Genomic DNA, 25,355 nt, shown 5'->3' on the forward strand with positions numbered 1-25,355 from the left:
ACAGAGGTCAAGCTTTATGTTTATTGACTGTCATGTTAATTAATTTTTAAACTCAGAATTGGGCAATAAGGTCCTAATGATTTGACTGAATTAACAAATTCTCAAAAATCAATATTTTTGTTTATTAAAAATTAAAAACTTTATGAAAACAAAGTCTAGATATTTAAAACTAGAATCGCATTAACTTTATTTAGCTTAAAAGTACAAAATGTATCCAATATATTTTATTTAATGATTAGATATAACGATTAATTAATTATTTAATAGTAACATGTAGTTAATTTATATTTTATTATTTTTCTTTATTTCAAAAACAAATTTATATCACCATCAAAGCAAGACCGTAGATCATTCAAAAATTATTTCTTCTTTGAAATAGCAAAACGATCATAAGGTGTGTCTTTCATTGATGCCCCCGAATGGAAACCACCGGAATTTGTGTGATTACTCTGCTGTTGAGTCTTACCATTCATTGGATTCCTATTGGCACGCATTCTATCATTAGTAATGACATCTTCCCTTTGGCTCACCCACTTTGTACCCGGGCCATCGCCATTGGTAGTTGTTGTTGACCCATAACCACTGTCCTTGACTTCAGATTGCCGCGACGAATGAAATGAAACAAATGGTAATGTTGTCGCCTGGTCAGAAGAAGTTGGCATTGTAGCAAGCGATTGAAAAGCATTAGCAAGCCCCATAAAAGATTCATTATTACCATTAGCATTGGGCTGACGACCACCATCATAAAAAGATGATGGTCCATTAAAATGATTAGTATCAAGAGCTGACGAAGAAGCGTACAACTTAGAATTGGCTAGCGCTAGATTAGCCGAATCGGATCGAGTCCGTTGGAGAAGATTGTTCTTCACTACGGTCGATGTGCCGCTGGCAAAATTATTATTAATGCGTGTAAGAGCATCAGAGCTCAATTGGTTAATACTAAGCGAATGTGACATGCCATTTTGCGGACTAACCATATGTTGCATCGGCTGCTCACCTAGCGCGTTCATATTCATCTCGGACGCATAGAGATGAAAGTCACTCGATAAAAGATCATTACGGCTCCCAAGAGTTAGAATGCTGCCTTTGAGACTGTCGGTAGAGGTGTTTAAGGAATTCATGCCAGGAGGGGAGGGACTCGGATGGACAGTGCCCATTGAGCTTGGTCCTTGCTGGAGAGCTCCTGTGCGGGGATCAAAGTGTTTCTGATTGGCGTCTTTTAGAGTTGTCTTGATTTCCTTTTTGGTAGGTTCAACAGTACGAATTGATGAGATATGCCCTGCCACCGGCCCTCGAGATACCGACGATGATGGTGATGCTGATGCACTTTCATTTTCTTCTTCGTTCTAGAGGAGGACAAATTTTTGTTTTATGGGAAAGAAAATTCGAATCAATATATACTCACCTCATCTTCTTCAGTAATAATGGAAGATTCAATCCAATCTTTGATACGGTTCTTCTTTGCCGTTCTATCGACATTCGACTCGATACCACATGCCACCAGGGTATGCAGCAATCTGTGTTTTTCATCAGGACTGCTATGGAAGGAGTACATTGATGGACACAGTTCATCAGTCTCGTACTCGGCCATTTCTTTTTCAGCTGTCTTAGCCAGCCATCGGTCATCAATGAACTTAGCCAAATCCGCCAGATTCTTTGGCCTTCGTTCTGGTCTGGGCTCCAAGAACCTTCGGAACATTCTTGATGATTTTGACGCAAGTAGCTTGAAGAGCTTCGGCGTTCGCCGAATAGGAAGCATCAGTGTGTTCTGCCATGTAAGGTATCGCATATAGCGAGGGTCATCGCTGGCAGCCTTTTGCCAGGGCAGGCAACCAGTGAGACAGACAAAAATTACAATACCAAATTGCCACACATCATGACTGGGATCGGCTCTGGAATGTGATTTTAAGGAGGATTGAACAATGATCATGATTTGCTTTGACAAAGGATTGGCTTACTTGTAAGTGCTTTCAGGCTTGATTTGTAATACTTCCGGTGGACTGTATGGCAGCCATTCATTTCGCCTTTCCACTGTTGTATCGGTTTGATAAGATTCCCCGAAGTCGCAAAGTTTCACTCGGGAAAAATCAGACCGGTAGATTAAAACGTTGTCCAGTTTAACATCCCGGTGAACTATGTCTCTAAGCAAATTAGATAAAATAAGAATACAAACAACTGGCCTGTACGCATACACTTACTTTGTATGCATATAGTCTAGAGCGCAAGCAATTTGCTTAGCCACTCGCTTGCTATGAAGCTCTCCAATGCCACTATCCGTAACGTTGGATGTTAAATCACCTTTAAAAGTTCAAACAAAAGTTCAAACAAATCTAAAATTTGCACACAAAAAAAAAAAAATTCTATCAAACATCTTACCCAAAGGAGCATATTCCTGAGTGAATACATAGAATCCTGCCGTTTCGAATGCCACATCATACGTCGTCACAATATTTCTATGGATGCCCAAATGCAGTCCGTAATGGAATTCACGATAAAAGTCCCGCAGCGATACGTATGGCTTTGGTACAGCTTTGAGAACCATTTCGGTTTGGGAGGCTCGATGCTCCACCAAAAGAATCTTGCCAAACCATCCCTCGCCGACAATTTGCAGAATGTCGAACTCATCAACTAAATGGATCTGTGAATGGAAATATGTATATGGAACGATAAGAGTGGGTTGGTTTTTTGGGGGGGTTAAATCATTAAATCGAGAGAGAGAAACGACACAGAGGCGAATGCAGAGAAATTGGACTTAATTGAAATTGAATGCAGTAGCAATGGATGGGATTCATATTTGACATAATACGCACTGCAGAGATGGGGGTATTAAGTTAACCATATTTAATAATTCTCTGATGGGAAGCTGCTTTTTGTGGTATGGGATTGCAGTAGTATAATATGAAGACTCTATTCACACAGCCAATGATATGCAGTAGGTATAGAGTGTAGCTTTAAACTTAATCATAGAACTGCAATAATGATATTATAATTTCTGATATTTGGTAGATTCATTCGGTTAATGGTTTGGAGTTTGGATGGATTTCAAAATAATCTCACAATTATGCAGTGCTGAAATATTAGATAATAATTGATTTTTCGAACAAAAGAGAGGTCAATTGAAGGATAATTCTGTTACTTTTGCATACTAAATTAGCAAACATTTAATTAAGAGTTTCAGTCTGTTGCTTATATTAATTTAAATTGGAAACAGTGATTTTTGTACGAGATCCAAAGATCTCTTGTGGCAAATGGATACTGTTAAGAAATTAGCTATTGTTCCTAATAGTCCAGTGCATTTATGAAGTTCATATATGGGCGACCCATCAGTTTGTACCACCCCCAAATTTTTTTTGCTCATTCGATAGAGCATTGGCTGAATATCATTACCCTGATTTTTCGCACTCGCGAAATTCACCTTACGGCCGCCATCTTGGATTTTAGTTTTTGTTGAATATCTAGATTTCTATTTATCCTACATAAAAGTTGTGTATACAAGAAACGTAGGCAATTAAATTTCGCGTCTTTTATGTTATGAATACTTTTTCGATATTCTGAATATTAAAAAAGTTACAAGCCAAAAAAGTAAAAAAAAACCAATTTTAAAGATTTGAGCACTTTTTATCAAATTTATGAAAAAACATATCGAAAAAAAAATATTCGCCTTGAAATTCTCTACAACTCTGCTATACAATTTTTTTTTTGTATCGCTATAATTAATAAAGTTATTAATACTTTTTTGTTAAAAAATACCCCTTTTTTACGAAATGAAGAGACTTAAATATAAAAAATTGCAGGTCCTGCTTTTTCTCTTGTAACATAAAGCTATAAAATACTCACTAATCATTTAGAATTCAAGATTTGGTATAAAAAAAATTGAGAAAAAAGTAAAGATAAAAAAGACAAACAAAAAAGAGCATTTTTAACAAAAAATAGTATTAATTACTTTTGTATTTATAGCGATAGAAAAAAAGTTGTATAGCTGAGTTATAGAAAATTTTAAGGTGAATAATCTTATCTCGGAAGGTTTTTTCATAAATTTGATAAAAAGTGCTCAAATCTTTAAAATTGTCACTTTTTTCTGTTTTTTTTTTTACTTTGTTGGCTTGTAACTTTTTTAATATTCAGAATATCGGATAAGTGTTTTGAACATAAAAGACGCGAAATTTAATTGCCTACGTTTCTTGTATATACAACTTTTATGTAAGACAAATAGAAATTGAGATATTCAACAAAAACTAAAATCCAAGATGGCGGCCGTAAGGTGAATTTCGCGAGTGCGAAAAATCAGGGTAATGATATTCAGCCAATACTCTATCGAATGAGAAAAAAAAATTTGGGGGTGGTACAAACTGCTGGGTCAAATTATAAATGCACTGGACTATAAATGCTAGACATTTTTCAATATTCAATATAACTTACAAGACTATACAAAAACAAGTTTTCAAAAAAACATCGTATGAGAATGTGCATAGATTTAAATTTCGTTTGAAATCTGTATTTGGAAAATTTGATCATGAATAAAAAAAATTTCTTTTGGTAGTTGGAATATGAGATACCAGTATTGCCTAGTATGAAAAAAGATTTTACTCAAAAACGGCTTAAACGATTTAAATTTTTTTTTAAATACGTGTACTGTGGAGAATAGGGTGTTATTCCTAGTTTTCATACACAAAAATATAATTTTTTTTTAAATCAGATGTACATTAAGGTGGTCCTTATATTGCTTTTTGCCGAAATTCCACGGTGGATGTACATTATTAGTTCTAAATAGTGAAAAAAATTCTCTAATTTTTGCGAATTTTTATTTCAACTGCCTAGTCTACAGGTACAATCCGGAAGATCCCATATAAAATAGAAAATTACCTTCAAAAAAATCAAAGGAAATGACGTTTAACATGAAAATTTCACATTGAATCCGGGAGAAGAAGGGAGTCAAATAAAATCTAAAAAAAATAGGGAAATTTTTCTCAGTATTTCCCACCGGATGGCGGTTATCCAACTGCATCTCCAAAATAAGGACCACTCTAATGTACATATTCAAAACTAAGTACCTATGAATTTTCATGAAATTTTATTTTTAATAATCATTTTTTTAAAAAGGCTCTTAAGTAATTAAAAAAAATCGAAAATTCAAATGCTTTGTTTCATTTGGAGTTAGAAACAATTTAAAAATGTGTTTTCCTTATTATATTTTCTTTCATTTATTACAAAATCAATACCTAAATTTAATTAAAATTATTGTAATAAATATTTACAAACAGCTTTAACTATCAAAGCAATTTTTACTATAAGAGTATGTTCGTAGGACCAAGTCGTGCATTTTATTTTTTAAGTTGAGAAGTTATAATTAATCAAATTAAATGCTTGACGGTTCGCAAGAACGGAATTTGAAAAAAAAAAATTCCAAGAAGAATCATGGCTCATGACATTTGTTTTTAAAAATATTTAAAAATTAGGTATTGAATTTTTTTAAGATTAAAAATTCTCTGCAGTTTAATATTTTTGTTTTATTTGGCAAACAATAAAAATATTTTCTTACGCTACAAAAAAGTCCTTGGTATTAAATCGATTCCTTTAACTGTTTAGGAGATATTCATATCCAAACCCTAATGCCCAGTGATTTCAATAGTTTTTTTTTATGATCAGTATGCATTGGGATTTGAATTTAATCAAAAATAGTTTTTGAACAATAGGAATCAATTCAGGTAAAAAATGAAAAAAAAAACACGTATACGTCACAGTGAACCAACATTTTCAGTTGTTGAGTAAAAGAACAAGACAGTTTGATTTGTATGTGTTATTTACGTGAATAATTACACAAATTGAAGGAAAGTAACAACAGCTCCCAGCAACAGGCTTATAAGAACTTAACGTGAGACAATTTATTAGAAAATGTTTAATTAAGTCCAATCATGAAAATTGATTTCCAAAAATGTACATTAGAGTGACCGCAAGAAATCGATTTTCGAAATTTGGTCGGGGGAACCCCATAAAATGTTCCGCCTTTGCAGATTTTTAGATAGCCAAAATTTCAGCTCGATTGGATAACTTTAAATGGTGCCGACACTCGTCCAAAGTATCAAAAATCTCTGTTTTTTCACTGTTTTTCGAAGAAAATTAGCTCTAGCTCCCAAAGAGATCGGGTTATTTTCACTTTTTATATATTAAATTAAGGGTAGTGTTGCTACACATAATTCAGATGCTAAATTTGTTTAGTTTTACTAAAACAGAAAAATTTTGTCATCAATTTAAATTTTCAGTACTTACCTCAAAAAGAGCTGAAGTGCAAACTCGATTTAAAATGAAACTTTTTTTTAAACTGTTTTATTTAAAAAAACGAAACATTTAACAGAATTCTAAGGCTGTGTGTGAATTGCGTTAAATAGTTAACACCGTGTAAAATTTTTGACACTATTGAGGTGAACAAAAAAATTTCAGCTGTATGGCTTATTGTTTAATATTTTTCTCTGCTTCTTTTCTGCTATGAAACTCCTTTTTAATAAAAAAAAATACAAAACAAAACCATCTGCAAAAAAAATTTAACTCAAATTTAACCAGGTCCCAGAGCCCAATAAATTTTTAACAGCTGAAATTTTTTTATTCACCTCAATAGTGTCAAAAATTTTACACTATGTTAACTTTTTTACGCAATTCACATAGGCCTAAAAAACAAAAAAAATAACATCGTGTTACATTTCTTATACATAATTATTGAAGTAAATACTAAAAAAATTTAATCAAGAGATTTACAAAGTAGTTTTGGAAGCATCAGGATACAATTTTCGGCCCTCACTGACTACTTGAAGTACATATTGTTTTTGTTCCTCATCTTTACTTAAAAAGGTTATTAAAATCGGTTATTAATTTGACTCCTCTTTCTGTCATGTCATTTACGACTTTAAGTTATTGCACTTTTTTAAAGCCTTCTTTAAAATGCGGGTTTTCGGGCCAAAGATTTGGAGGTTCTTTGAGAAAACTTGTGTCTATTTTCAATCGGCTGAAAAAGTTCAATGTTTTTTTGTTCACAATATTTTTTAACCCTGCTGTGACAAATTGTTCATCTTCATGTGTCTGTAGCTTTGGATTTACTATTCTGTTGGTTTACGTTTCACTGGTTTTCAAAATTATGTTGGCCGTTTCTAATTTTTCGCCATCTCGTAAAGTTAGGTCAAAGAACGCCAGACCTGCCAGCTCTGAACTCAAATACCATAAATGGTTTGAGAATTTAGCAAGAGCCTTCTCTGAAATATCTTTGTCTATCTTGCGGTATTCAATGCAATTATGCAAAAGATCAAGATCTTGTTTAGGAGCCAGATAAGCTCTTGGGGCATTAAACCAAGCAAAAGTTTTTTCTTGTTGAATGTAAGTTTGATTTTGAAACTACAAAGTCAATTAGATTTTGCCCTAGTGCTTCTATTGTAGCTATAATTATGCGAGAAGCATTTCTATCAGATGCCTTACATCGATTCAATAACATAGAAAGTTGCATTGTTAAAAGCTCTTTCACCCCACGACTATACCTCATACTTTTGCTACCCGAGGGCCCAGAGATAGAGAAACATCCATTCTATCCCAATACGCAGAATAAAACAGTTAAAAAAAAATTTAATTTTAAATCGAGTTTGCACTTCAGCTCTTTTTGAGGTAAGTACTGAAAATTTAAATTGATGACAATATTTTTCGTTTTTAGTAAAACTAAACAAATTTAGCATTTGAATTATGTGTAACAACACTACCTTTAATTTAATATATAAAAAGTGAAAATAACCCGATTTGTTTGGGAGCTAGAGCTAGTTTTCTAAACAGAGATTTTTGATACTTTGAGCGAGTGTCGGCACCATTTAGAGTTATCCAATCGAGCTGAAATTTTGGCTATCTAAAAATCTGCAAAGGCGGAACATTTTATGGGGTTCCCCCGAAAAAAATTCGACAAAAATTTTTTTCTATGGGAGTTGCGGTCACTCTAATGTACATTCATGAAATATAAAAATACACAAATAAATTATAATTATTGGTTAATAAGGAGAAATATTAAGACACTACTACTAATCTGATTAAATGATAGCTAATGAAAATGACAGGAGTCTACAGTTAAATGTGTTATTATTACAAATTGAATTTCTTTTCCTGAAAAATTTCATTAAATTCTGTATTAGTCCAAGACCTAGTCAACAAAATACAATCTCTTATAAGCTTTTATTTCTTGCTACCTACAAATAATTCTTATTTACTTGTCTATATTTTTCAAAGGAAAAACAAATCTCATAACTTAAATTAACTTTAAACAAATCATCTAATTTTATCCTAAGAAAAAATACTTCTTGGAACACCAAATTTTATTTGTAAAATTCAATGTAAACAAAACTTTTGAAATAAAAAAAAAATAAATCTAACTGCTATCGAAACTGAACAGCGGTAATATATTTTCTAATAACTCGTCATCGTTTTAGATCAATCACCAAGACAAATTTATTATGATTATTAAAGAATTTTAGCCGCATGTTCGACCACATGCTGAATAATTAGATAATTTCTGGCCAATAGCCAATGGTCAATTTATCGAAAGTAAAATACAAAAGTCTGCGAGAAAAATAGAAGACTAATTTCATTCTGCCCGTCAAAAGCCATTCGTAAATGGTTCTGGGATGTGTCTTTCGATTAATTGACTCTACTTGTGTATAATGACTGTGTTGAATGTATATAGAATCGAATGAACATTTAAAGGCAAACTCGCTTAAGGGGGCCTATAAAAACGTCACCAGATGGCGTTTTTTTTTTTTAAATATATTTTTAAAGTATTCGGCGTCTGCAGAAAAAAAACTGAAATGTGTTTCGGAAACTTCCGCGTGAACTATCTTTTGCATTGACAAATACAAATATAAAATCTTATATTCGAGTATATAATAGTACAAATTAATATGTAAGTCTGAAAAGTTTCGATTTTTGCCAGCGGTGGCGCTTCTAGAAATATAGAATCGAAACAGCAGCAGCTACCTGTAATGCTAATCAAGTTTTATATATTGCTTGCGTTATTTTTGTAGATGGTAGCCGCACTCTGGCATGATGCCACTTTCGAAAAATGCGCTATTCCGAAACTCATGTTTTATTTATTCAAAACAGAGAATATTATTGTATGTTTCTGGCTGAGCGAAATAAACAATAATATTTTTTGGGGTGACAAATTAGAATGTACATGGTGCAAACAAGCAGGTCTCGGGCAAGCGTGGAATTTTTTTATTCGTTCAAATTGGAAAAAAGTGGCTGACAAAAAATTCCTTAGAGATTTCTGTGCACACATATAGGGTGCCCAAAATCAAGTATACACAGGGTCCGATCTAAGGGGGATTGAGTTGGGAAATTGCCCAAAGCGGCAATTATATTAGGGGCGACAACATTGAACGCAAAAAATGCGCTTTTTAAAATTATTTCCGTTTTTAACCGTTTTTTTCCACAGTTAAAGCAAAGATTTTCTGCACTATTTTAAAGAAAATGTATAAATGTACTGTACTTTTACATAATAACATTAAATGTTGGTTCACTGTGACGTATACCTGTTTTTTTTTTTTTAATTTTTTATCTGAATTGATTCTTTTTGTTCCAAAACTATTTTTGATTCCATTTATTGCAAATTCCAATGCATACTGAATGAATTAAACGAAAAAAATTGCTATACCTTTGGAAATTTTAAAAACTTGGGAAAATTTTCTCAAACTTTTTTTTTGACTAAAATCCATATTTTTTCGCAAACAAGTCGTAAATCATCCAAAAGTTAATACTAAAACAAAACTTATTTAGGTATACAATAAAAACGAATATCAACATTGTATCAAAATCAAACAATTTTTTTTGTTATGTTAAAAAAAATAATAAATAAAAAACAAAAAAAAAAAATAGTTTTGTAATTTTTCTCAAATTTTTTTAAGGTAATTTAGAAAAAATGATCCAATATTGTAGATTTTTGAATTAACAATAATTTTTTTACATAGTTTTGTTTTTGTTTTTTTTTTTGAGTGGGTCAAAAACAAAATTCTTTAAAATTTCAAAATCCATCTTTTTAAACGAAAATTCTGTTATGCCTGATTTTTCATTTCACCCTAGTTTATGGTACTGTAATTGAATTATTCAACTTTAGTACTTATTAAACTTTAGGTACTTTCCTATTTAAATGTTGCAAATATTTTTCAAAGTGCGTGGTTTGACTCTTTGACAACCAAACGAGAAACGATGTTGTGTGATAACAAACATTTTTTTTCTCATTACATTTTTTGAATATTTATTTTATATTCTGTACTGCAAGTGAGCGAATGATTTTACAAAATTTATACAAAAATTAAAAAAAAAAAAAAAAATTAAAAAAAAGTTTGGGAAAAAAGTTAAAAAAGGAGAATTTTGTAAACGGATTTTTTTTAAAAACAGAACTTTGAAAACAGAATTTTGAAAGCAGAATTTTGTACAAGATTTTTAACCCGGCAAAATTTTGACCCCAACCCAATTGTTGTCTTAATAAGATTATTACTTTTAAAAGAAATTATTAAAAACCTTTTTTCGATCTGTTTTGATCGAATCGAGTTTTCACCTTATTCTATTAATCCTAAATTTCCTCATAGCTCATTTTCTACTATAAATTTTCCCAAATTTTGAAACCTCTGAAAATGGTTTTGGCATATAGCAAAATTTCTAGCGGCAACCATAACTAATGACCAAATAATGCGTGTTTTCTTGTTTTTGGTTTATTACATAAAAAGTGAGTTATAAAAAAAAAAACAATCTGTGAACGATTAAAGAAATAAAAAATAACAAAAAATTAAGGTGTGTCTTGTTAATTTTGTTTTGGCTCCCACTCAAATTAGTACTAAAAATTTGTAAATACTTTACTCAGGTACTTAGATTTTATTTATAGTAGAGTAGTAGAGAACATCTCTGATTTTGACGATTATTTTTTTCAAATGTAGGTAATTAAAAATACTTTAAAGTCTATAGATTAAAAATTTCCGATGTTACCGTATTGCTTATTAAAATTAAAATTAAATTTTTTTTGAACAAAACCATTTTTTTACTTAAATTTTATAAAACACATGATAGCAGAAGATTCTCAATTTTCTCACAATCTGACTTCAAGCACAAAAAAAATATTTTGAAAACAACGGCAACACCTACAATATTTTAAAATACATTTTTAAAAAGCCAGAAGCTCATTCTTATCTCTTAAATTTAAATCCACTAAATTTAATTAAGAGTAAAAAAATAAAATGGTCCTCAAACTCAGAATTAAAAAAAAAATGTTATTAAAAAAATTTAAAATGACTTTTCTCCAAATTTTTTCTAATAAAATATGAATTTATTTTTAAAAAATTTTTGGCCATAAATATTATCAGTTGAATTCCGAAGCAGAAAAGGTAATATACATATATCACACTTTTGAAAAAAAAAAAAATAATAAAAATTACTTCAATTTCAATGGGTTTATTTGATAAAAACTGAATTTTTGCATTGATTTTCTCAAAGATTTTGGCAAATAAGAACTTTAAACTTTTGCTATTTAACTTTCAACAATAAGGGCTTTTGAATAAATAAAAAATAACTTTATATTTAAAGGTGGAACTTAAAAAAAAAATAAATGAAATTTTTTTTACAAAACTTCTATTAAAAAAAGTTCTTCGAAAATGAAATACTTTTTAATTTTTTTCATTAACTGTAATACATATTGACATTTCCTTTTATAATTTCACATCATAATAAATGTGGCCTAAAAAATTTGAGAAATAAATGCATTTTATATTACGAAAAAGTTTTAAAAACGACATGTTAAAATTTTGTCAATATTTTTTTTTTTTTCAAAAATCTGAGTTCAATTACCATTCTTTCAAAAGCCCTTCATTCAATGAACTTTATTTTAATTTTACAAATGTGACTAAGCTTTTAGCTTTTTAAAAATTTATATTTAATTATTGTAGGTGTTGCCGTTGTGTTCAAATATTTTTTTGTGTGTTTGAAGTCAATTAATAAGAAAATTGCATTTATCGCTTGAACGATAGAAGATTGTCACTCACTCTCATATATTTTTTTTCTTTTGCCATCAATTAATTTATGAAATTTAAGAAAAATTTTTGAAAAAAAATTTTTTGTTCACAAAAATCTTCAATTAAATTAAAAAAATCAAAACGGAAACACCGGCAATTTTTAATCTATAGACCTTAAAGTATTTTTAATTACCCACGTCTGGAAAAAAAGATCATCAAAATCTAAGCTCTTCGGCCGGGTTCCCTAATATTGCAAATTTTTGAGCTTTAGTTACTCCACTATTATTCAAAGTTATCATTTTAGGTATATCAACTTTCATCAAACTAAAAATTCTTCTAAAGAAAAAACAAAACAACCGAACCCAACCAAATAATTCTTAAAAATAAACAAACACATCATAAAATAATAATAATTAAAAAAAAAAAAAATATCCCTCAAAATGAGATGACTCAAATTTATTTCATTAATCTCATACCTACATAATTATAGGTGAGAAACTGATTCCATTCCTAGAACTCATTCCACTTGCAATGCTTTATTCTTCTCTCGAAATGATAACAATAAGTATTTCAGCTCTCAATCTTTTACTAAATCAACAAACTTTTTTCGTTCAGGGGGCAAACAAAAGCGATAACAAATGCCAACATTTAAATTTTTGAGTAAATAATCAATACCAAGTTCTTAGCATTTATTGCATTTTAATTAAATAAACAATCTGACAGTAACAAACAAAACTGTGGATATTATACAAACCTTTTCCAATTCGAATTCACGTATCTTATGGATACTCCCACGCGGCTTCTTCATAACAGACATCTTGCAATGAATTTACATGTGACCGTGTGGCCTAATGGATAAGGCGTCGGACTTCGGATCCGAAGATTGCAGGTTCGAGTCCTGTCACGGTCGAAATAAAATATCTTTTTTTTTAATTTTTTTTTTTTTAATTTAAATTAATTGTAGTTTAAATTTAATTCAATAATTTATATAGGGGAGAGTCTAGACACCGGGAAATACACACATTCGTGAGTCAACAAACTTTTACCGCATTTATAAATAGTTTCTCTGTGTTCTCTTTTATTCTATTCGATTTATTGTTGGTTTGCGAATTAAACAATGAAATTGTTCCTTGAATATTGAATTTTATTTGTGCATCATCATCTCTCGCCATCCACCGCCTCCTTCGGGTATGAAACAAAAGATTTGCATTCGAAAAAACTCGCACTAGCTGATGCACACTCGTCGGCAGTGTTAACCATTTTTTGATATGACACACACCGAAAACCAAATTACATTCACAAAGTATGTGCACGGGTCAGGTTTATGTTTTTATAATCAGACTCGAACTATTTTTAGACAACAGAATAAAATTAACAAAAAAAAAAAAAAATTACACTAAATGATTTTAATGAAACAATTATTTAGCCATCCATCAAATGAGGACTGTTTTGTGCCACCAGCTGAGGATTGATGTCATCACTGTCGTTCCTTTTTTTAAATAAAAAAAATAATGCACTTTAGTTACTGATGTGCTTTTAATTGCGGTTTTTCATGAGCAATGATTTTGGATTTCTTGATATTTAGAGTTGTCGATTTTTTTTTTTTTTTTTGAATATTTCAGATTTAAAAAAGAATTTATTTCCGTTGCTTCTATCTTGACCAGATGCTACAAATACACTGCCTTTTATTTCGAATTCCGAAAATGTTTTAGGATTGGTACAAACTGCTTCAATCTAGCTATACTCTGTTTTCGGAATATATTCGAAAACTGAAAATTTTATAGATTGCAGAGACTTTTTCAATGTTTGGATTCTCTGCACTCTGCTTTTTTTTTGTTTTAAATTTATTTGAAAAATTGAATTGTTCTCTGTTCTTAGACGGTTTTGAAGATTTCGTTTTTATTTTTAATTTTATTTTCAATCTTGTTTAGTTTTATTATATTCTACAACTACAATTAAATGTTCTAAATTTTTGTAGGGGTCAAAAAATTGTTGAACACCATTCTTAAAATTCTTGATTGATTTAGAACTTATCAAGATATTTAAAATAATAAAAAATATATCTACTAAAATAGAGAAGGTCTCTGCAAATCGGAAGTGTTGCCGGATTTTTCAAGATTATATCGAAAGTTATTATTTTAAAGACTGAATGTTGAGAGCTTTTTTGTAACTAGAAAGGTAATGATATGAGTTTTAGAAAAGTAAACCTTTCATGATTAATAAAAAAGATTTATTGAACAATTTTGAGTTTTATCGTTAATGACTTTTAATTTTAATTTTTAATTTTCTTTATTTTCATCAATCGAGTTACAATACTCTACAGACTACGAAATAATACAATAATAATACAATAAATAATACAATATAAAATTATCTATAGTTGCGTTCCTTTGGAAATATTTATCTACTGCTTAGTACTTAAAGCTGCTTTGAACTACACCGGAAAAAAAAATTTGATAATAACAGCTATCAAATTAACATTTTTCAGTGACAAAAGTCGCCCAACAATTAAAATATCAATTTTGATATTTTATCATATCATTTTGACATTTTTTTATTTCAGGTGGGATAGTTAAAATTTTACTTTGACAATTAAAATATCATTTTGACATTTTTTAAAGTTTAAGTGGATAGTGAAAATTTCACTTTGACAATTAAAATATCAATATTGACTAGATTTTACGTTTTAGTTTATTATAATGAAACCTATTTCTTTCCTTTTCATTTTTATTATTTTTATTATTTTAAGAATTTTCTTTCTTTTTTTTTTAAACATTACTGAAAGGGAATATTCTTTACAAAATAATGGTGATATTATTTTTTCTATTATAAGTGATATAATTGTTTTGTTATTTTCTCCCAAACTATGTAAAGTAAAATCTTAGTGCCGATCAAATTTTCTCAGTAAATCATACATTTTACTTCGAAAAAACACAAAGCGCCTTTAAATTAGTACACATTAAGAATTTTTTATTTAATATTTTTCAATAATTTGGAATGAGAAATTGATATGAAAAAATGATAATAAAATATCAAAAAAAATTTCCAAAATGTGACAATTAAATATCATTCTGATATAAAAATGTTGTTTTAACATTTTAAATATCATAAAACACATTTTATAGATCATTTTTGGCTGATATTTAAAAAATGTTAATTTGATATTTAAAAAATGTTAAATTGATATTGATTTTTTTTTTCGGTGTACTGTTTCAGTATACGAGAATATGGAAAGATCACTTCTGCAATCTCTACAATGGCGACGACGAAGCCAACCCCGCCCAAAGACAGATTGCACCATTCAATATCGACGATGAAGGCCAACATTTCCGTCCCCCCGACCTGCAAGAAGTGAAGGCAGTCATAACCAAGCTTAAGTCAAACAAAGCCGCTGGAGCTGACGGCCTTGCTGCCGAACTATTTAAAGCAGCAGGAGATGACCTGGTTAGGAGTATGCACCAGCTCATCTGCCGAATATGGTCGGAGGAAAGCATGCCCACAGAATGGAATCTCAGCATCGTGTGCCCGATCCTTAAGAAAGGAGACCCTCTAACCTGCGCTAACTACAGAGGAATCAGCCTCCTTAACATCTCATATAAGATCCTCTCTGCCATACTATGTGAACGTCTTAAGCCGTTCGTCAACAACCTGATAGGTCCTTATCAGTGTGGCTTTAGACCAGGAAAGTCCACCATCGATCAAATATTCACATTACGGCAGATCTTGGAAACAACCCAAGAACAACAAATCGATACCCACCACCTGTTCATCGATTTTAAAGCCGCGTATGACAGTATATACAGAGATGAATTGTATAGAGCTATGTCTAGTTTTGGCATCCCTGCAAAGCTCGTCCGGCTGTGCAGGATGACGATGGAGAATGTACGCTGCAGTCGGTAAATACCTAATCGAAGCATTTGATGTCGAAAAAGGTTTTAGACAAGGCGACGCACTGTCATGCGATTTTTTTAACATCGTTCTTGAAAGAATTATACAGAACTCAAACGTCAACAGCAGAGGCAACATCTTTCAAAAGTCCGTTCAGCTGCTTGCATATGCCGACGATATTGACATAATCGGAAGAACTCAGCGTGATGTCAATGGCGCTTTTGTAAGCATTGAAACGGAAGCGGCAAAAATGGGTTTAAGGGTCAATGAGGGCAAAACCAAGTATATGCTGTCGTCAAAAAGGGACACACAACACCGACGCATTGGACAAAACGTCACCATCGACAGCCATAACTTCGAGGTAGTAAAGGACTTCATCTACCTAGGCTCTGCTATAAACACAACAATATCAGCGCTGAAATCAAACGGAGAATTACTCTTGCCAACCGCTGCTACTTTGGTTTGAGAAGGCAATTGACCAGCAAAGCCCTCTCTGGAGCAACTAAGGTGTCCCTATGCAAGACCCTTATCATCCCAGTCCTGCTATATGGTGCAGAAGCATGGACTTTAACGAAGGCGGATGAAAACATCTTAAATTGTTTCGAGAGAAAAGTTCTTCGTGCGATTTTTGGTCCCGTGTGTATTGATGGTGATTGGAGAAGAAGATACAACAACGAGCTTTACGTGTTGTACAAGGACGCTAACTTAGCCAAGAGAGTGAAGGTGCAGCGCCTGCCTGAGATAGCTAGGTCACGTGGAGCGCATGGACAACAATACTCCGGCCCGGAAAGTTTTCGACTCCAACCCAGAGGGACGGCGCAGTAGAGGAAGACCTCGTCTGAGGTGGCGCAACAAAGTGGAAGGGGACCTCAATCAACTTGACGTGCGCAACTGGAAGCAGCGAGCTAAGGATAGAGCTGGCTAGCGAAGCTTGTTGGTTGAGGCCCAAATCCACAACGGATTGAAGCCGCCTTACGGCGCTGGTCACCTTAAGTAAGTAAGTAAGTAAGTTTCAGTATACCTAGCTAAAGTAGTTCAAAGTAGTTTTAAGTACTAGGCAGTAGATAAATATTTCCAAAGGAACGCAGCTTATTTAAAAAATATAAATTTAACAAATTTTTAAAAGTTTCTCTACTATATTGAAAATTTAAATCAAAACCATTCAAAATAGCATTTACTTCTTTCACACAGCGATTTATAGACTCATTTAATGCATAATTCGTTCCTTCCTTCCTGGAATAAATTACGATTTCTAAATAAGCGACTTGGAGAATGAGGCATACTATCTATATTCCAATGCAGTTTATTTATTACAAATCGAGTAAACTTTTTTTTGGACCTTTTCAATTCTTAGTGAATATGATTTATAAAACGGATTCCACACCACACTACAATATTCAAGAACAGAACTGACATAATATGCTACAAAAAAAGATTTAAGTGCAAATGGATCTTTTAAGCCTTTGGAATTTCGAATAACGAAACCTAACATTGAATTGGCTTTACTGACTATAAAGTCAACATGCAGATTAAACTAAAAATTAGAGTCAAAGATAACTCCAAGATCCTTCTTTTCATAAACTCTTTCGAGAACAACGTTATCAATACAATAATTAGACAACAAGGGAGATGAACGACGAGTAAAGGAAAAACTATGACATTTAGAAATATTAAGAAACAATTTGTTTTTATTGCACCATACCGAAAGCCTATGAAGATCTTCTTGTAACAAATAACAATCATTAGGATTTTTTATACAAAAAAACATCTTCAGATCATCTGTAAACAAAAGACATGACGAAGAAGACAAATCATTAGGTAAGTCATTTATAAATATAAGAAAAAGTAGTGGACCAAGATGACTACCTTGTGGAACTCCAGACGTTACTTTGATAGATTTAGAGGTTGTTGAATAAATTTTAACATATTGTGTGCGACCGATTAGATATGAACTTAACCAATCCAGCATTTTCGAATGAAAACCTATTTGATTAAGTTTATTTATTAGAATTTTATGATCCACTCGGTCAAAAGCTTTCGCAAAATTTGTAAAGATAACATCCACTTGATAACCTTTTACCATATTTTTCAAAAGAAAGTTAGTGAAAAGTGTTAAATTAGTACAAGTGGATCTACCAGATATATGTAAATCTATGTTGTATTGGCATTCTGTGGGGTTACAAAAAACAAAAAAAAACATCAAAAGTCAAATGATTTTGCTTTCAATTATTTTGATCGGAAATCATTCGCTTTATTTATCTATCCAAAAAAAAAATTAAAAAAATCTAAGAAGTGACCACAAACAGAAATTGATTAAGAAGGCAATAACAAAAGTGTTTCCTTATAAATTCACCTAAAAAACAAGCAAAAATATAATTGAGATAGCTTCATTCATAAAAAAATTTAATGTTTTAGGTCCAAAATATAAATTTTCACATACCTATTTATTTAATTACCTAATTCATTTATTTAATCTTAATTTTTGCAGAAACCTCAAAGTTGGTAATTAAGTTTTGCATTTAAAAAGAGTTTGTTTTTGTTTTAAGCAAAATAAAAATGTTTCAGAAATGAATTCCGGGACAAAAAATAGAGAACTTTAATCAATGTTAAACCAGGAATACTACTTTAACACAATAAATAAAAAAAAAAAAAAAAAATGGACACGATATTGTCGTTATACATAAGGCACTTCTTGTACAGAATTTAAGGGGGAAGACAGCTTTTTCGATAATGCTTTGGAAAACCAGCATTTATTGAAATTTGGAAAAGCATACGATATTATTGACATTATGAAGTATTGATACAATTTTTTTGAAGTAAAATAAAAAGAAAATGGCGGCTCTATAGCTCTTAAAAGTTTGGCGTCTACAGTTTGCGCCGTGCAATGCCCAAGTACAGAAAATTATTAATAATCAAAAAAGAAATTTTTTACCAATAAAATCAATTTATTCGCATTGCATGAACCTAAATTTAGTAAAAAAAGTGTAAAATAAAATTTGAAGACCAAAAAAACACAATGTTTTTTTATAAATAAATTGTTAAAAAAATATTTATTGTAGGTAAAAATTATATTGCACTTTTAGGTTTATGAAATGGCCATAAGTTAACGAGTAATTTGCATTTTATTTGAAGTCGAGAGCTTCATTAGTTTAAGAGTTACGTTGCCACGGCGCGGAAAAAAAACGCGTTTCGAGAAAAATGCGTTTAAAGTTTTCGTTTTCGTACTGTGGTAGTTTCGGCGTAGGTTTCGGGACTATCTAGGGACTTTTGAGGCTTCATTTAAGGCTAAGACTACTAAAAATAGTTTCTTCGGTTGATACATGAATTTATTACGCAAAAAAAAAATGCAAAAATAAAAAATTCCAGAGGAATTTCCCCCCTTAACGCATAGAACTGGACAAAAATGTTTATTAATAGGTATTGGAGATATGATTGATGGAATTTTTCCTTTTTTTCAACTTTATTACAAGTACTTATTACACTTAAAATTGTAATATGACCCAGAAAAGTTATAATATTTACTGTTTATATATTCAGCATTTAGTTTTGCTCTTCAGAATGATCATTTATTCTTAAAGATATAGCCCGAAAACTGATTGGGGGCGGCCATTGCATCACAAACGATTTATTATGGATGACTGCAGAGCCCGCATCTTGGGTTCAAGTCCAACGGTCGGATCAGAAGTTTTTTTTCTAAATCGCCAGCTTAACTGGAGCCACCTTTTCGATAACATAGCCCAGTCGAGATAAACATTTCAAATGGAAAAAATTAAATCGTGATTTTTTTTTCATAGGATAGTAGACGAGGTCACTGAGAGCTTAAAACCAGTTTTCCGGAAAAATCAAGCTTGAGCCAAAGCTGCCATCTTGAATTTAAGGAAAAACATCTTTTAGTGAATAACTCGGCCATTTTTGATTTTTGACAAAAATGATATAGGGGAAGTGGGGGCAAGACCGCCCACTTAGTTTTTGGCTTTCTTAAAAACCAATAAAAAACGTCTTTTAAATAGAATAAAGTTTTTATTCATTAAGTTTAATGTTTTTTGCAGAAACTCTTATTATTAAAAAAAAAAAAATGAACAAAAGATAATACGTTTTGAAAAAACATCAAACAAAAAACCGTCTTGCCCCCACATGGGGGTAAGACCGCCCTATCAAATTTTGTTGGTAGAAAGACCGTTTCTATTGTTTTAAATGCAGCCTATATGCTATATATGCTATATTTTCATTAGTTCTCACTCCAGCACAATCTTTTTAGTACCATTTGGTACACATTTTGCACTTAATCCAACAATACTTTGGATTGGATCAAGAAAAGTGTTGCAGATAGAAGGTACAAATACAATCTACAAAGTCCTCTTCATCAGAATCATCAATTACAGCATTGTTTGGGCGCCTGTTGCTTAGCTTTTTGGAAGATTTAACGGTAAACTTCTTTTTTCACATTGTTTAAGCTACCAGAGCTTCCAATTTCGCCCATGGGCTGTCTTGCCCCAGTCATATCATATTTGATGTTCTGTATTATAATTTTTTTGTAATTTATCTTTATGACTCCTTCTTTTGCAGAAAATACTTTTTAATATTCACTTTCTATTATAAAAAAAAGGAAAAGTTAAAAATTTTAATTATTTCAGTGTCAAAATACAGCTGACTTATCACATGAACGATAAAAATTTGATGAAAAATCATAAAATTTACCGTAACTCTTCGAGGTCTTAAACAAAATTGCTAAAACTTACTGACGATAGTACCAAATTGCACCTATTCTATATTGCAAGTGTTGCCAATTTTACTTTTTTCATACAACATAGTACGAAAACCGTGTTGCCCCCATAGGCGCACAGTGTGGTAATTCGCCAATCTGACTGGACAAAATAGAAAAAAAAAAGTTTAGCCACATGATTTTAAATCATGAGTTGAGCTTCTCAATACAATGGGTAACTGTAATTCATGTTTGGTGTTTTTGTTTTCATCTCGGATTAGCGTAAGCTAAGCTTGAAAGTTGGTTCTTGTCAACAGTTGGATGGATATAATACAAAGTATTCTATTTTTCGCTTGAGTTTGGTTGACGATTAAAAACGCTGTGGTAGTTTTATTGTTGTAATTGTTTTTTTTTTATTGTTAATCTACATTTGGAGGTAAAGTATTATAATTTTTATTTATTAATTACCATTGCAACTATTTAAAAAAAAAAATAAATTCTGTAAGAAGCCTAGGAAGTGCAAAAAAAAATATCTTTGTTTTTCAAATACCTAGAGGTAAAGTTAATTTTTCCGCATTTTTCCGGTCTGAAATTAATTAATTAATGCATTGTGGAGTGTTGTAATTAAGATTAACTATTTACATGTCTCGCGTTTTCTCGACCGCCATACAACTTTTTTCACTTTTCAAAATGAAGTCAAGATTTTCAAAAAAAACAAATTTTCGAAAAATGTGTCAAAACTGCCAAATACGATCGAAAAGACAGTTTTTTTGATCTTTTAATGAGCAGGTATCATCTTTGGAACATTTTTGACAATAAAGTAAAATAAAAAACATAAAAGTTTTGTGCTTCAAGTTAAGCGAAAAAAAGACAAAAAAAGGTGGAAGACACATTGGACCGCTCTTTAAACATAAATTTCAGTTTGCTTGACCAGTATTATGCGATAACTAAATAAACAAAAACAGTAGATAGTGAAACAAAAGTAGAAAAGAATTTTTAAAAACTAAAAAAACGGGAAAAATATAACAAACGGAAGGTTAAAAGACTCCTAAGTGCACCTATCCATTAGAAAAAAGTTAAAATCAGTAGAATCGCTCTCCGCAAAATTGAAAAAGCATATTCCAATAATACCGGAAAGGATTTATCGAAATGTTCTTTGAGTGAAGGATCATAATGTATAAAAGATTAAGTTCTGATCCTCTGGAACCACCAAACCACTGGAATTTTCAACTAATGAGGCATTATCATTGATGAATGATGCTTTTCTGTCGGAACATCTTAAACAAGTTCAATGCAAAAAGCAAGCAAGTGTATAAGGCCAGAAATAGGGTCACGAAGAAATTTAGAGAATTATTAGCTTGAAAAACATCGAAGGTAATATAAACACAGCTGTTTTTAATAGGCCCTTATGTTTCAAGTTTGCATCGCACAAAAAGCAGTTACTTTTTTAAATTATCTGCAGATATTTTTAAAGGTGATGCCATTTTTTATGATTGTGAAGCATATTTAATTAAAATCATTGCTAAAATTTTAATTTAAAGCATGATATTGAGAAAATAAATCATGTATGTCACCTGTCAAAAACGTGTGTAAAAGTTCTATTTCTTAATAAAAACTAATTATTCTGCCTCTCTTTTTTCGTGAATAGCAATAGAGTTTTTATTTATTGAGATTTTTCAAGCGTTTTTTTAAAATAATTAAGTATATCCAATCATAGAATATGTTTACGGAAACATAAATTCAAATACTATAAAAATGCATTTTCTTCATCACTATTTTGACACACTTTTTGCAGAAATTATAGATTTCTTTTTAAAAAATCTTTCTTTTTTATAGAATTTTATCTATTCACATTCATTTGTTTAAAACTGTTTAGAAAAAAAGTCGATTTAACGCGAGTTATAAATTTTGTCCAGCTAGATTCGTGATTGGCCACACTGTGAGGCGGTCTGGCCCCCACTTCCCCTAAGTAAAATTAAAACTTTTATTTTCTATAACTTTTATCTTAATACATTTTTCTATATAACTGACTTCCAACAGCTTTGAGATTGAGATTTTTTTTAAAGGTTTAATTAAAATTTAAAAATATAATTAAACAGAGTCCCCGGTTAAAAAATTCATATCCTATAAACATCTTATAAACCTTATGATAATATGATCATTAAAAAAAAATCATGTTAAAAAGCCATTACAATCATAAACAAATATATGAGCTTTCATTGTTAGATAAGTGTATTTTTTGAAAACTTTATTTTTCGTTTTTGTAAGCCACAAATCAATAGTAATAATTTTCTATACATCAATTAAGTCACTTGAAATTTAAAATTTTTCAAAGTTGTCGCCACAAAGGTTTAAAATTTGGTTTTCAATGGAAAATTTGGAAATTTTTTTTTGTACAAATTTAAACACCTTTGGCCTTAAATGATCTTAAAGAGAATTTCAAAAAGTGTATATGTTTCTATTGTATCAATAGTAATTAGATACAAGGTAGTTATTAGTACTAACTTTTAATGTACTAAAGGACTAGATTCGACTTAGCAAAATTTATTTTAAAAATAGTCTAGTAAACATGAGCATAAGATCGTGGATCAGATCAGACCAATTTTTTTTGTCAAAAATTTCATTTAAAGAATCGACTTTTTAAAAATGTTTTTTCTCATTGGACTTAAACATTTGAGGTGATAAGGAAAGTTATTTTAGTGTTTCTTTCTTCTATTCAGATCAGTCAGTTATTACTCAAAATATAGCCCGAATACTATAAGTATGATGGAAATACAAACGACAACAAATTTTGAAAAAACCATATTTTGAACACCTATCCATACACATTTTTTTTAAAGAGTTTCCTTTGCTTAAAATACTATACGAAAAGTATAAAAGCACTTGATGTACCAACAATTTTCATTTTTTTTTGTAAACTAGTGTTACGTATAAAAAAGTTTTTTTTTTAAACAGATTATGATAGGTAAGAAACTACATAATTCCAAAAATTATAATCAGCAACCTCAAAAAAGTAGGTAGTAGAAGCTTTTATTTCTTGGACATCGACTTAATTCGGGAGTTTTTAAACGATTTCTACAGAATTCAAGAAGGACTTTCGAAATCACCAGTCCAGCGAGTGTCCTATTAAAACCAATTTCATTAAAAAAGAATTCAAAAAGAAAGAATGGACTCGCCAATATCCAAGAAGCGGTAATACTCGTTCGTCATCATTCTGAACGAGAGCATCAACATTTGCTACTTCATTGAAAAATCACATCACAGATCCTTTTATCATCGAAGAAAGGTGCCAACTATTTAGTTGAGTTAAACGTTTGCATGGGCTGTAAAGGTAGTAGTCGTGGTCTAAACCTCACAGACTGGAAACAGCTGATTTGTCATACAATGTACATATTTTGTAATTTAGACGTGATAATCTTTTTAAGACAGTAACTTATTTTACACGAATAGCTAATAATGAACAACCACTCAGCTGTTAGAGTTCAATAAATGCATTTTCAAATACCTAAACGCCCATTTTCAACAATTTTTTGACGTGCCCCACTTAATTAACATTTGCGAGATACATAAACGAACATATACAAATAATTTTATTTACAAAACTTTTCGAAAATATTCCGCAAGTCAACCAAATAAAAAAAAAAAAAAAACTGAACACTTAAACAAACCGTCACTCTCGCGTGCTGCAGCTCTAAAATTCGTTAGACACTTTTAAACACTCTATTGTGAAAATCTATTTATAACAAAAAACACAATTTTTTCTTTTTGAAAAATGAAAAATCACTTCCATTCAAAGATTTTGTCGGACCGAAATTTTGTATTAGCAATGCAGTAATATGTAGATATGTATATATGCTGCAATTTTCAAAAGAAGAAAACAGAAAACTCTTACATAAATCACTCACGGAATTTTGAATTTTTCAAAATTTTTATAGAACAATTGATTTTGGAATCTGTTTTTTTTTCACTTTTTTTGAAAGGAGTACAAAAAAAAAAAAAACACTTTCGAGATCACCGCTAAAGGAATTTTTCTATTTTTAAAATGCGACTTAATACGTAGCGCGGGTTTCACCGATTTTTCAAATTCAAAATGATCGACGTGAGAATTAACTGCAAACTAAATCGTGCCGATGAGGAATAATGTTTTCAGGTTAAATTATCTATTTTGAGATTTCGAAAATGATTTTATTCATGAAGACATGAATGATTTTCGGAGAAAGTGAATAACGCATGCGTTAGAGAGAAAATAGAGAAAAATGGCACGTCGCATCATTATGCGGCTTATTGAAAATGGGAAATTTTATTTGAGAGTACCTACATTTTTATGGAGTACATCAGGGTTGTTATGAAGGTACCTACTTCAAATGATAAAAAAAACACCAAAAACACTTGTTTTTAGCTAAAATGTATGATATTTGATAGAGTTAGGTCTAAAACATACAATTTAGGCCAGACCCTCTTCTATCTAAAAATATAAAATTCGTGCAAGTACGGCAACCCTACTGAAATGATAAAATACACTAAAAATACTCATTTTTCAGGCAAATTATATGATATTGTCTGAGATTTTTTTTTCATTTTTACATTCTCGAGTTTGGCATTTAAAAAAAAATCTCATTTGATCAAACCACAAAAATATGAAAAAATATTAATTTTGCGACAGTTTTTCCCTTTAAAATAGGCTTGCCAGTTACAAATTTCTATTTTAAAAGTGACAACTGAATTTTTTCATTTTCAGTATCAAC

At 30.8% G+C, this 25,355-nt stretch overlaps 1 protein-coding gene and 1 non-coding gene across 3 annotated transcripts; one reads left to right on the plus strand and one right to left on the minus strand.

Moving 5' to 3' along the window:
• Positions 1-267: 267 nt before the first annotated feature.
• Positions 268-24,730, minus strand: LOC129906172 (serine/threonine-protein kinase meng-po). 2 transcript variants are annotated; one of them, XM_055981846.1, is made up of 7 exons: positions 24,279-24,730; positions 12,775-13,367; positions 2,377-2,638; positions 2,199-2,298; positions 1,959-2,141; positions 1,406-1,892; positions 268-1,346 (listed from the first exon to the last, which is right to left on the minus strand). In XM_055981846.1, the coding sequence occupies exons 2-7, from the start codon at positions 12,835-12,837 to the stop codon at positions 360-362; spliced, it is 2,082 nt and encodes a 693-aa protein (XP_055837821.1). In that variant the 5' UTR covers positions 12,838-13,367; positions 24,279-24,730; the 3' UTR covers positions 268-359. The 2 variants fall into 2 exon arrangements, with proteins under 2 accessions (XP_055837821.1, XP_055837822.1); XM_055981847.1 differs by lacking the exon at positions 24,279-24,730 and having other exon boundaries at positions 268-592; positions 998-1,346; positions 12,775-13,960.
• On the plus strand, positions 12,858-12,930 carry Trnar-ucg (transfer RNA arginine (anticodon UCG)). The gene has a single exon. It is a non-coding gene; the product is annotated as a tRNA-Arg (tRNA).
• Positions 24,731-25,355: the final 625 nt, after the last annotated feature.

The sequence above is a fragment of the Episyrphus balteatus genome, chromosome 1 (genome assembly GCF_945859705.1).
Source record: "Episyrphus balteatus chromosome 1, idEpiBalt1.1, whole genome shotgun sequence".
NCBI lineage: Eukaryota > Metazoa > Arthropoda > Insecta > Diptera > Syrphidae > Episyrphus > Episyrphus balteatus.